The 14,540-nt window shown below is 26.0% G+C and overlaps 1 protein-coding gene across 2 annotated transcripts; it reads right to left on the minus strand.

The window, feature by feature from the left end:
• Positions 1–170: 170 nt before the first annotated feature.
• Positions 171–4,832, minus strand: LOC104217207 (serine carboxypeptidase-like 26). 2 transcript variants are annotated; one of them, XM_009767387.2, is made up of 10 exons: positions 4,517–4,832; positions 3,693–3,800; positions 3,175–3,270; positions 2,988–3,080; positions 2,736–2,824; positions 2,350–2,634; positions 1,869–2,029; positions 1,647–1,742; positions 1,186–1,291; positions 171–494 (listed from the first exon to the last, which is right to left on the minus strand). In XM_009767387.2, exons 1-10 carry the CDS (start codon positions 4,773–4,775, stop codon positions 348–350), a joined length of 1,440 nt encoding a protein of 479 aa, XP_009765689.1. In that variant the 5' UTR covers positions 4,776–4,832; the 3' UTR covers positions 171–347. The 2 variants fall into 2 exon arrangements, with proteins under 2 accessions (XP_009765689.1, XP_009765688.1); XM_009767386.2 differs by having other exon boundaries at positions 1,869–2,035; positions 4,517–4,827.
• Positions 4,833–14,540: the final 9,708 nt, after the last annotated feature.

Genomic DNA, 14,540 nt, shown 5'->3' on the forward strand with positions numbered 1-14,540 from the left:
ATTATTCGGTAAGCGAATCAAATATTCAAATATAGTAACTCCATAATAATTTATTTGCACCAAAAGACTTGTGACAGTGACATCCCAAGTAATTTGCTGAGTCTTTTTTTCTCAAAATTTTTTAGTACTAAAAAGAGAATCCACTTTGTAGTTGCATTTGATTGTCTAGCTGTTATAATCTCTGAAGTCTTGATTCTTGTTACTGTATAACCAAGAAAGAAGTTCAATGCTACAGTGAAAGGTCAACATGTCTCCGCCCTTAAGTAGTAGCAAACATCATGTAACTTCGTGTAGTAAAACGACAGAAAGATGTTTATTAGAGATTTTATTATGGATACAATTGACGTTTATCTATGAGCAGGGAGTTCTTCACCAGTTAAGAAGGAATGGATGAGGGTTAGAGCTTCACTTGGCTTGTATAGAGGTACTAGATGACCAGCTCCTCTTACTGTCACGAACGTTAGCCCTTCGTACTCCACTATCCGTCCTGCCACCTGCATATTTACATACATTAACGTCTCTCGTTGTCCTCATTTTACCACTTGTTAGCTGTTACTATACATACTGACAATGCAAATAAATTTTACACTCTCGGTATACTTTTACCATGTTGTAACAAGCAACCTGAAAAATATCTGCTTTAGTTTTCTGGTTGCACTCCAGTAACCAAAGATTCTTAGCTTTTCGTGTACATATCAGCAACTTTCAATCGGTTAAATAGAAATCATATTTGTCTTGCTCGTGTTGTAATATTTTGTCCCACATTTACCACGTTGTAACCTGCCTTATTTTTCAGGTTACACTCCAGCAACCAAAGATACTTGGCTAGTTAGCTTTTCGTTTACATATCAATAACTCGTGCTTTAATGTTTTGTTGAACATTGCATTGTTTAAATAGTTTATAAACAACACAGCAACTACACCTTAGTCCCAAATGGTTATAAGATTGAAATACTGTTGACTCAACGAGCACTAATTTTATCGAGACAACTATCTTTAGAAGGAGGATAAGTTACCTACATCCGTTAATGGACTCCGACTGCATGTTCTGGTTCAGGTGGGGGCAGGGGGTCGCGACTGGGAGGAAGAGGAAACATGAAAATTTACCTTTTTCATGTTATCGCATGGTTTTCTGTTTGATCATTATTTAACTGTTATGAGTCAACAATTACGACAAGAACTGACCTGATGATTGTGGAACCACGAATGCCATTCGGACTTCAGAGTCAGATTAAGAGCTTCAATGCAGTATCGCGTCCCAATTACTGGTACTCGCCCATCTGCATCCCCACTTTTTGATAATAAAAAATACACGGGGTCACATGAATGTAAGCTTATAGAAAATGAGTATTAAAAGAAAATCAGGATGCATTTCAAGGAATCGCAAGGCATGATCCAATTTTGGACAGTAAAGAGAACTTAATAGGCAGACAAACTATACTTTGTTCAGCCAACATAATAAATTGTAGTCCCTAAACCATTAGATGCTGAGAGTTATATGGAGAGAGCGAGTCCTTTATAACTTAAGAATGTGAACATTTTCTGGCATGCATATGAATTACAACTAGGATACATGCAACTATAACTATAACAAGAACAAGAACAAGGGAAAAAGCAAAATAAAGACAGATAAAAAACTCAAATACCTAAAAATCCAAATCTTCAGGCCCCCTTGGATAAGCTTTTTGTATATTGGCAGGACAGAGAACACATTATAGTTGTACTTCTGGAACACTGGATCACTAATAAAGTACGTAACAGAAACCAAGTTAGTAAATAATAAACAAATATTGCAGGAAATTCGGGCAAAAATAACCATGACATGATTCCAGAATGTGAAGGAGAATTAAGCTGAAACTTGAACTTACCTGCAACTTTGCCATTTTACTCTAGTATGACGCCCTTCACTGTTTGCGTGGAGGGCAATTTGAACATCTAACCGATTGAAATACTCTTCAGTAAACGCAGTATAGCAGGGGTCATAACCCCCCGGAATTCGTTTCATCCTCCTGAATCCATAATTAAGTGCCTGCAACTAAGTACATCGTCAAAATCAAGCATAGTTTCAGGTCATGTTTGCCAAGTTTCTATTTGATTCGTGAAGATTGCATGTTGATTTCGAGCTATAAAATGAATAAGCTTGTAACAGTCTTTTGAGAAAAAAAGGAATATACAGTGAACAGATATGTCAGACAAGAACACTAATTGCAATACGCAATATTGTTATGTCTTTAGGCATAAGGAATGGCCTGCTCAAGGCTCAAAGACTATCAAGTATTTTATGCATACCGACTAAAATGCACTCATGTGATACAAGATCATTCTGAAACTTCGGGGTAGAATAATCACCTTGAGTTTAGAAGATTCATGTCCACTGACAGCAAGACTAGCAGAAGAAGAGGAACTCGTGTTCCGGAGACATTTGGGAGCATAAATGTTGTAGATGTCGATTTCTTCATATTTATCCCATACTACTTTCATCGCGGCGTTACATGCATCCGACCAGTTGGAGAGATTGAAATCACATACTTGTTTGGCCTTTTCATACTGTGAATCATAAATTACTGCATGGCTCCAAGCATATTCTAATATCCCTTTATAATCGTAGTAATCATTCGTCTCAGGATTTCCAACCTGCAAGTCATTGTATTAGATTAAATAGTGAATTTTGCAGTGATGTGCCATTGGGATAAGAACAATGATAGAGTATGGCATAAGTATGAACGCGAACTTACTATGAGACCTTTGAGATTAATATATGGATACTTTTTGCTGTCTTTATTTCTGTTGTACACGAGCTCTGCCAGTTGGGGCACGTAGTGTCCTATGATTACAAAAGAAATGAACATTTTTACGCACATTGGCATAGTCTTAAATCATTAAAATGAACGTTTATCGAAAAATTTATGTCACCTGCATACATTTTTACGCACATTGGCATAGTCTTAAATCATTAAGACGAAAGTTTATCGAAAGATTTATGTCACCTGCATAGCTCTCTCCTGATATGAAAAACTCGCGGTTCTTGAACTCGGGGAACCTTTCCAACCAATTCACCAGGAAATTGTAAGCATCTTCAGCTGTATCAAGCCAATTATGTTACTAAGTTAGCATAAACACTATACATGCACACTCTTCTTGGAAACGTATTTGCATTTCTCAGGTTGTAATTACCAGCAAAGTCGTCATCTAAGTTGGTTAAATCGGAGGATGTATTGGTGTATGAGAATCCCACCCCAACTGGAGACTCCAAAAACAGCAAATTGGCTTCTGCAGTTGAGATAACCACAAGAAAAATACTATCACACTCTTGTAGTTTAGATATTACTCTTCAGCTACTAAGCCTTGCAAAGCTGAAACTTCTATCAATTTGTCATTCTCTACTTTTGATTCTGTCTCAACAACAGAATATATAGAGTCAATATATTGTATATCATGTGGGTTCATCATAAACTGATAAATAATATAAGGTCAAATAGAGCATACAACAATAACATCATCCACAAGTCGGGTCTGAGAAGAGTAGAGTGTACGCAGACCCTATCCCCTACCTTACGAGGGTAGAGAGGTTGCTTACGATAGACCCTCGACTCAAGGAAAGATGAAAAAGAAGCAATAGCAATAATAGCAAGCAGTAAACAAAGGCACATAAGGTCAAAGTAGACTATAAATGAAATGAAATAAGATATGACCTTTATTCCAAGAATAACTGTTGAAGTCAAGACCAGCCCCATTGTTTTTAACTAGCAAAGGTCCTAACTCCACAGCAGCACCATATCCAACTGAAGAGCAACCAGGGCCTAATAGAGAAATCACACAAGTGAATGCTAAGAAACTAAAGCAATAAGTTGACAATAGTAACTAACGGCAGCCCGGTGCACAAGGCATTCCGCATTCACGCAGGGTCCGGGAAAGGCCGCACCCAAGGGGTGTGATGTAGACAGTCTATCCTAATGCAAGCATTAGTGGTTACTTTCACAGCTCGAACCATGACCTATAGGTCATACAGAGACAACTTTACCGTTGCTCCAAGACTCCCCTCCGGTTGACAATAGTAACTAAAGACAAAAAACACCCTTAGAGTAATCAATTCTCACATAACAATTCTTGCATAATTATTCATTTTATAATAATCCCAGTATTATTTTCACATGCATAAAATACTCTTGCATTATAATCCCTACATAACTACTAAACAAAGGGCAACCCGCCGCACTAAACTCCCGCTATGTGCGGGGTCCCGGAAGGGCTGGGCCACAAGGTTCTATTGTACGCAGATTTACTGTGCATTTCTGCACGAGACAGTTTCCACGACACGAACCCTGACCTCGTAATCACATGTTAGCAACTTTATCATGTCAGCAACTTTACCAATTATGCAGGGGAACCAAGAATTATGGTCATAGAGCCACAAAATCCAAGTACAACAAGAACAGAATTAATATCCAAACTTTCATATAAAAAAAGAAAAGGAGAAAATTGGGTTCACTTTTTATTAAAAGATATGAGAATTTACCACCATTAAGCCAAAGTAGGAGGGGTTTCTTGAAAGATTCAGACTGAGAAGGAAAAAACCAGTAAAAAAGAGCCCTTCCATTAGTTTTATTGACTGTAATATAACCAGAAAATTGTGAGACTTGTGGTGTAGTTGGTTGCCCAGGCAATTTTGTTACTTTGTCATCTTCTTGAGTTCTTGCAAAAACTTTATTCCAACAAATAAGGAACAAAAATATTAGAACTATGTTTCTGAAATTCTTTGGAATTGAAGTTTCCATTTCAGTTCTACTTTTCCTAGTACTGTGTGTCTGTGTGTGTTTTCTGAACTTTTAAGATAAAGTGATCTAAGTCTTGACTATTGGGTTGACTTTAATAATTGAATAGTCATAGCACCGCTGACATATTTGGTTAAAGTTTTTTTTTAAAATAAAGAATTTGAGTTTTGCGAAAATATATATGTATTCGTTCTTGTGTTTGAATATAAATTTTACTTGGAGAAATATTAAAATATTTGAAATAAAATTCGTATAGGTAAAAACTGTATTGCCCTAGATGTTACAGTAGACCATACTAATTTTTCATGATTAAATAATAATTTAAGGTGTGATTGTTATTAATTAATCATGATTTAAATCTCGTATGCGAACACATGTATCATGTAAGTGATGTAACCATTGGGCTAGTGTGTAAAATCCACATGTATCATAAACAAGTTTGTTAACATTAACTAGTACTAGTATTAGTACTCGTGCGATGCACGGATAAACTCTTAAATATATTACTCATCAAACTTGTGAAATATTTTATTAAGGTACATTAGACATTTTTCTTAAATTTCAATTGTCAACGCAATGAACCTAATAACAACCTTTCTAATAAAAGGAAAAAAATCATTTAGTCACAAAATAACTTGTTTGTAATCTTCTCTTTTCTCCGGAGCTTCATGAATATTGCCATTTGCCATTTGCCCCCTTCTTCAATTGACATTTGGATATGAGCTATACTTCGCTTATTTTTCTTTATTATATTTTTTTTTATCAAAGTTGATGCAGTGTTCTATGAACTAATTGTTCACCTTTTTCATAATTGTCAAACTTGATACAAATTTTCTCTTCAATCTCGAAACCCTCTTGGCAAGCTAATTGACAACTCATATGTTCTTCATTTAATAAGTCACTCGCTCAAACTTATAAGAAAATAATATTTTATCCATTCTTATATTTGTCCAAACGGGTGGAAAAGGCCAGTATGGGTTAACTAAAGTCTAGGAAAATGAATCATATTCTAATGTGATTTCTATGAATTATTTTTTCATAAAAACAAATAAAAGAGATAAATTTGGATTTTGTGAAGAAAAGAGATAAAATTTATTACCTCACAGCAAAGGGGCAATATTCCTGAAGGCATTGATCGAAATTCTTTTATCATGATTCTTATTTAAATATAATTTGATAACCACCTTTACTGTCCAAATTGAAGAAAATATTAATAATACCGGAAATAACATATGTTTTTCTCTCTTTCTCTGACGTTGTTCCATAAATCAACTACTTTCTACTCCAAGTTCCTATAAGATTTGCAATATGGCAAACTAATTGGCGTTCATCTGTATCCCTATACTAATTTAGTGTTACAAAGGTACTAAATTAAGCAAGAAAAACATTGATGAGAAGGCAAGGGAAAAAAGCATCAATACTGCATTTTTTTCTCTCGAAACACTCTTATATGATTGTTTAATTATATTTGTTGAAAATGGGGATTCTAACTCACCATGCCACAGTGATCTTTTTCTTTTACTTATTATTATTGGACTTTTGGTCCAAAACACGTTCGGAAAGGATTTTCCCCTTCCATTTTTACCACAATGTCAATAAAATATTTCATACCTTTTCTCTTACCTATATTAACTCAAAGCATTAACTTAAAAATTTGGAACATCTGTCTAAAAGGAAAAGGTATTTGCATAGATTGTACTTAAAACAATAATAAAGAAGATAGATTATTTTAATATAATACAAATCTATATTATATTAGGTTTAATACTATTTGCTTATGTTCTTTTTTTTTTTAATTAATGCTTGCTTTATTTTCTCACTTTGAAGGAAACCATGAATATTCATTTCCTTATATTCTTTTCGCTAATTAATGGTTAATTTATTTATTTACTTTAAAGGAAATCGTGAATATTATTTGTCATATAATATTACTCTAAATATAGTCACGGACAACTCTAATATGCAATTCCTAAGGAAATATTTTCTTTTCAATTATTAATTAAATGCAAAAGAATATCAATTAGTAAATTTTTAATATTATACAAATATAATCCAACAAATAGATTCTTTAAAAATGCCCAAATATTTACGCCATTTGGCATAACCATATGCTTCATTACCCACCTTTTAATATAATATAGATATAAATTTTTATTATTTTTTATTTTTCATAAATAAAATTTCAATTTCGTGATATTATCCATAGTTTGAGCATTCTCATCATAGTTTTAAGAACTTTCTAATCTCAAACTCAAATAGTCTTTCCCTTTCATTTCTAATAGTAAATTTTTAATAATTGAACGTAATTTTGCTATTTTTATTAAATCTAATATATAGTCTTATTGCGTTTTGTGTGACTTTTCATTACTTGTAACTTTATTTAATATCATTATCAACTACTATTCTTTAATATAATATATAATTTCTCAATCATAAAATAAATATTTATTTGAAAAATATTGCTTGAAAATTTTAAATTATTTTAATTTTAATAATATTTAAGTATTGTATATTTACTTTATTTTATTTTCTAAATGTATGATTTATAAATATCCTCATATTATCTCTAATTTATTTTATTATTCAATATTTTTAGTTTTTAATTTTATCTATTAGACTTGAGTTACGTGAACTTATCTATATTATGCCTTTTCTTATCACAATATCAAAAAAACTTTCATCTCAAATTTAAATTAGTGTTACCTTTTTTCTCTATGATAAAAAATCTGAATTTTTATTTTTTCTCTATTTTTTTTTTTTGATATTATATTATTCAATTCCTAATATTATTACACTGTCATGTGGATCTTTATTAGCTTGTTTGAATTTAATACATATTTCTACCACACTCAATCTATATAATATATATAAAAATTGAATAACTTTCTCATCTCAAATTCAAGTAAGTTTTATTATTCTATTTTCTAAATTGGATCGTATTTTTCAAAAATATATGTCCTGCTTTCAAACTTAAACTAACTGCACTCAATTCAAATATTAATCATACAAAAAAAATCTTAATTGTTTGAACATATTATATCTTGATGTTGTCGTAATATTTACGTATAAAATATTTGTTTGCCCGGTTTATCAATATTAATATGACTTTATTATTCTTGTTATTAAAATAATTTTTGCTAATTATTTAATTTTTTCTTACTTTATAAATAATTTGCATACTTTATGTAAGATCTTATTTTGCTTCTTGAATTTATTTAATTTTAAACTTAATAAATCTTTAAAACTTTAAGTAAATTTTAGTTTTATTTTATATTTTAACTTACTCCAAAATATAAATAGTCATAGGTTATCTCAATTTACGTATATTTATATTTTTTATTATAGTTTTTAATTAATTTTTTACCTCGATATTTCTAACTAACATAGAAGAAAATCTATGATTGGATCAATATATAGATATAGATATAGATACATATAAATATAAATATAGATATAGATATATAAATTAGATTTGTCTAAGATATATTTAGATTATATATAAGATTCATTAAACTACTTCCATTAATTATGTTTCTATTTATAATTTCTAATTATTAATGTTGTCCTAAAATTGCCAAGTGGCTTTATTTTAGCTTGCCACTTGGCTTAACCAAAATGCATACTACTCTCCTTTTAATATAATACTAGTATTAGTACCTGCACGATGCGCGGACATAAATCATGTCGGATTGTGATTTGGATTATTTGAATTATGTATAAATAACTTTAAAATACAAACCTTCTAGATAAAATTTATAGATAATCATTAGATATTAATTAAGAAACAAGACATGAAACCATTTCGCAAATCTCATATTGGATAACCTGTTTTCTTTTTCTATATTTATATAATCCAATAGGTTAATTTTAGTACTTGAATTTCATTTCGTTATCAATATTAAAAATTACTAACTATGTCATGTGGTGATTTGTCTCGTTTAAACATATTAAATTATATTATTTTAATAAAATTCTCAGTATTAGTTTATTTTTTTTTGTCTAAAGCTTAAATAAGTCTTATTCTTTTAAATTTTACACAATTGTTTTTGTTCTTTGCTTATAATTATTAAATTATTTATTATTTAATATTATTATACTTTCATGTGAGTTTTTCGGCTTACTAATTGACTTAATATTTTTGCTTATTATCCTTTTAATAATTATCGATAAATATTATTTTTTTATTCTTGAAATTTAAAATATTTTACGCTTTTATCCTCTTACTCGAAACTATTTTACTATTTAAATCTATAAATAATATTTTGGAAAATTATTCAATTATTTAATTTATTTTATTTTAAGTTAATTTAATATATTCTCACATTATATCTATTTTATTTTCTTTATACAGTCTCTTCCCTACTAAGAAATTTTTAATTAATATTTTACCTGTAATCAAAATAATATCATATTTGACTTTAAGTTGTAACTTTGATTAGTATAAAATATTAATATATAAGTTCCTTGATTATTATATTCCAAATCTATTAAGTTTTTTATATTTATTTTTTGTATTACATGCAATAAAAAAAATCTCTTTTAGTTTCAAGATACAAAATTTGACTTTTAATTTTAGTCAATAAAATTACTTATATTAGATATTTATTTTATATTTTTTAAATTTTAATTCTTATCTAGTAAGACTTTAATTTTTGGTGGTCATATCCATAGTTTGAGCATTCTCATCATCAATTTAAGAACTTTCTAATATTAAGCAAAATAGTCTTTTCCTTTCATTTCTAATATTTAATTTTTAATTATTTTTTTACTTTTGCTATTATGTTATCAAATATATGATATTATCACAGTTTTATACGACTTTTAATTAATTTGCCACTTTATTTAGTATTATTATCAATTACTATCCTTTAATATAATATAGATAAATTTAGAAATATTTTAATCTTAAAATAAATATCTATTTTATTTTAAAAATATTGCTTGAATTCTTAATTTTTTAAAATTTATCAATAGTATTTTTAAGTATTTTATTTCACTTTATTTTATTTTCTAAACTAATTCTTAGCATAAATATTCTCACACTATTTTTAATATTTTTAAGTTCTTATTTTATCTGTTAGACATAAGTTGTGTGGTATTATCCACAATATCATCTTTCTTATCTTAATAGATAAATAACAACTTTCTCATCTCAAATTTAAATAATTTTTATCATTTTTCTTTATGATGAAAGTTTTGATTAATTTCTCTCTATTTATTCCTTATTTTTGCTATTCTATTATTCAATACATAATATTATTACATTGTTATGTGGCTTTCATTAGCTTGTTTAATTTAATATCTATTTCTACCACACTCATTTTACTTTTAATCAAAAAAGTTAATTTCTTATTTGTTTGAATACATTATATCCAATGATAATATTTTCACTATCATTTTATTTCTCCATGTACTATTTCTAAAAATAATAAAATTATGAAATGAAAGAAAGCAGATCAAGTGGTTAGTTAATAATTATATTTGGAAAGCTATCAAAATTTATTTAGTATATGAATGTGAGTCAATTTTAATTGATTTCCACCATAAATTAAATTTGATCAAATCTAAGTTGTTTTAATCGTTATTAAATTTGTCTAAAAATCTATTTAGATTATGTCTTAAAAATACTAAGTAAAAATATTTCTATTTAGATTATTTCTCTATGTACTATTTCTAAGTGACATTTTCTGAATATGCCACTTGGCTTAATGTCATGCCTCACTATATTCCTTTTAATATAATATATATATATATATATATATATATATATATATATATATATATATATATATATATATATATATATATAATATTTAAGTTTTTTCTTATCTTATAAATAATTTTATACTTTACGTAAGATCTTATTTTACTGCTAGAATTTTTTAAATTTTTGAAGTCAATAAATCTTTAATATCTTAAGTAAGTTTTATTTTATATTTAAACTTACTTCAAAGTATAAATAGTCATAGGTTATCTCAATTTACGTCTTTCTATATTTTTTATTTTTTTCTATTTTAGTTTTTTAATTAATTTTTTACCTCCATATTTCTAGCTAATTTAGAAGAAAATCTATGAGTGGATCAATATATATATGTATGTATGTATAAAGAGAGAGAGATTAGATTTGTCTAAGATATATTTGGATTATGTATAAGATTCATTAAACTACTTCCTTTAATTATGTTTCCATTTATAATTTCTAATAATTAATGTTGTCCTACAATTGCCAAGTGGCTTCATTTTAGCTTGTCACTTGGCTTAACCACAATGCATACTACTCTCCTTTTAATATAATATACTAGTATTAGTACTCGCACGGTGCGCGGACACAAATTATGTCAAATTGTAATCTATGTTGTTTGAATTAGGTGCAAATAATCTTAAAATATAAACCTTTCATATAAAAATTATATAACATTAGATATTAATTTTGAAGCAAGATATGAAATTATTATTCAAATCTCGTAGTAGACAACTTTTATTTTATTTGTAGCAACCTAATCCCTTGATTTTAGTACTTGTATTTCGTTTCGGTGTCAATATTAAAAAATACTAAATATGTCATGTTGTGATCTGTGTTGTTTGAGCACATTATATCATATTATTTTAAGAAAATTCTTATTATCATTTTGTTTTTGACTGACAGTCAAATATGTCTCATTCATCACATCATTTTATGCAAATTCTTTTTTATTTTTGTTCTTTTCTTATAGTTATTGTATTATTTATTATTTAATATTATTATACTATCATATAATTTTTTATTAGCTTAATAATTTAATTAATATCTTGCTTATTATCTTTTTAATAGTTTTTAATAAATATAAATAATTTATTCTTGAAATTTGGTATATTTTTATGCTTGTATCCTCTTATTCAGAATTTTTTAATCATTTAAATTTATCAGTAATATTTTTAAATATAATTTAATTATTTAATTTATTTATTTTTCAATTAATTTAAAGTATAAATCACACTACCTTTATTTTTTTATACATCTCTTCCCTACTATATTTTAAATAGTTTTTATATTAATATTTACCTATAACCAAAATAATATCATATTTTATTTTAAATTATAATTTTGAATTAGTCTAAAATATTAATACATAAGTTATTTGATTATTACGTTCCAAATATATTTAGTTCTCTTATAATTATTTTTGTATTAGATGCAGTTAAATTTTCTTTTCTTTTTAGCTTTAAGATACAAATTTTATTTTTAATTTTCATTAGTAAAATTACCTATATTAGAAATTAATTTATATTTTTAAAATTTTAATTTAATCATAGAAAAATATTTCTTAATTGTTTGAATACATTATATCTAAATGTTGTAGTAATATTTTTACTGTTTTATTTCTTTACATGACATTTCAAAAATAAAAAAAAAATCTCATCTTAAATTTAAATAATTCTTATCATTCTATGTTGTAAATTGGACCGCATTTTCAAAATATTATGCTATGCTTTCAAACTTAAACTATCTGCACTCAATTCAGATATTAATCATAGGAAAATATTTTCTTAATTGTTTGAACACATTATATCTAAATGTTGTAGTAATATTTTCACTGTCATTTTATTTCTTTATGTAAATTATTTTCTTTTTTAGTTTTAAGATTAAAATTTAATTTCTAATTTTCATTAGTACCTATATTATGTATTTTTAAATATGTATTTGTTTTTTTATTTTTCATAAATAAAACTTCAATTTCGTGGTATTCTCCATAGTTTGAGCATTCTCAACATAGTTTTAAGAACTTTCTAATCTCAAATTCAAATAGTCTTTCCCTTTCTTTCTAATAGTAAATTTGTAATAATTTAATATAATTTTTCTATTTTTTAATCTAATATATAGTTTTATTACATTTTATGTGGCTTTTCATTAATTTTTAACTTTATTTAACATCATTATCACTACTATTCTTTATATAATATAGATAAATATATATAAATTTTTGTAATCATAAAATAAATATTTATTTTGTTTTAAAAATATTTCTCGAAAATTTTAAATTTTTTAAGTTTTAATAATATTTTTAAGTATTGTATATATACATCTATTTTATTTTCTTAACTTATGATTTACAAATTTCCTCACATTATCTCTAATTTATTTTTATTATTCAATATTTTAGTTTTTGAATTTATCTATTAGACTTGAGTTATGTAGACTTATCCATATTATGACTTTTCTCATCATAATATAAAAAACTTTCTCATCTCAAATTTAAATAAATTTTACCCTTTTCTCCATGATAAAAAATCTGAATTTTTATTTTTTCTCTATTCATTAATATATATAAATATTTGTAATCATAAAATAAATATTTATTTTGTTTTTAAAACATTTCTCGAAAATTTTAAATTTTTTAAGTATTGTATATTTACATTTATTTTATTTTCTAAACTTATGATTTACAAATTTCCTCACATTATCTCTAATTTATTTTTATTATTCAATATTTTAGTTTTTGATTTTATCTATTAGACTTGAGTTATGTGGACTTATCCATATTATGACTTTTCTTATCATAATATAAAAAAATTTCTCATCTCAAATTTAAATAAGTTTTACCCTTTTCTCTATGATAAAAAATCTGAATTTTAATTTTTTTCTCTATTTATTCTTTATTTTTAATATTATATTATTCAATAACTAATATTATTACATTGTCATGTGAATTTTATTAGCTTGTTTGAATTTAATATCTATTTCTACCACACTCATTCTAATATAATATTGATAAAAATTTAAAAACTTTCTCATCTCAAATTTATTATTATTCTATTTTCTAATTTGGACCGTATTTTAAAAAAGTATGTTATGCTTTCAAATTTAAAATAACTGCACTCAATTCAAATATTAATCATAGAAAAATATTTTCTTAATTATTTGAACACATTATATCTAAATATTGCAGTAGTATTTACGTATAAAATATTCTTTTGCATGATTTATCAATATTAATATGACTTTGTTATTCTTGTTATTAAACTATTTTTTCTTGATTATTTAATTTTTTTACCTTATAAATAATTTGTATACTTTATGTAATATCTTAATTTGCTGCTTGACTTTGTTTAATTTTTAAAATCAATAAATTTTTAATATCGTAAGTAAATTTTAGTTTTATTTTATAGCTCCAAAGTACAAATATTCATAGCTTATCTCAATTTATGTCTTTCTATATTTTTTTTAATTTTTTATTCTAGTTTTTTAATTAATTTTTTACCTCCATATTTCTAGCTAATATAGAAGAAAATCTATGAGTGAATCAATATATATATATATATATATATATATATATATATATATATATATATATATATATATAAAGATTGGATTTGTCTAAAATCTATTTGGATTATGTATAAGATTTATAAAATTACTTTCATTAATTATGTTTCCATTTATAATTTTTAATTATTAATGTGGTCCTAAAATTGCCAAGTGACATCATGTTAGCTTGCCACTTGGCTTAACCACAATGCATACTACTCTCCTTTTAATATAATATAGATAGATTTTTTTAATTTTTGAAGTCAATAAATCTTTAATATCTTAAGTAAGTTTTATTTTATATTTAAACTTACTTCAAAGTATAAATAGTCATAAGTTATCTCAATTTACGTCTTTCTATATTTTTTATTTTTTTCTATTTCAGTTTTTAATTAATTTTTTACCTCCATATTTCTAGCTAATTTAGAAAAAAATCTATGAGTGGATATATATATATATATATATATATATATATATATATA

This window comes from Nicotiana sylvestris, chromosome 10, assembly GCF_000393655.2.
Source record: "Nicotiana sylvestris chromosome 10, ASM39365v2, whole genome shotgun sequence".
Taxonomy (NCBI): Eukaryota; Viridiplantae; Streptophyta; class Magnoliopsida; order Solanales; family Solanaceae; genus Nicotiana; species Nicotiana sylvestris.

What these genes read in the sequence shown, in the direction of transcription:
- LOC104217207 (XM_009767386.2), bottom strand. Translation starts at nt 4,775, where the DNA reads ATGGAAACTTCAATTCCAAAGAATTTCAGAAACATAGTTCTAATATTT. An exon ending in CAGTTATTCTTGGAATAAAG is followed by an intron (nt 3,271 to 3,692) that starts GTCATATCTTAT and finishes TCTCAACTGCAG; the next exon opens with AAGCCAATTTGCTGTTTTTG. An exon ending in GTAAAATGGCAAAGTTGCAG is followed by an intron (nt 1,743 to 1,868) that starts GTAAGTTCAAGT and finishes GTACTTTATTAG; the next exon opens with TGATCCAGTGTTCCAGAAGT.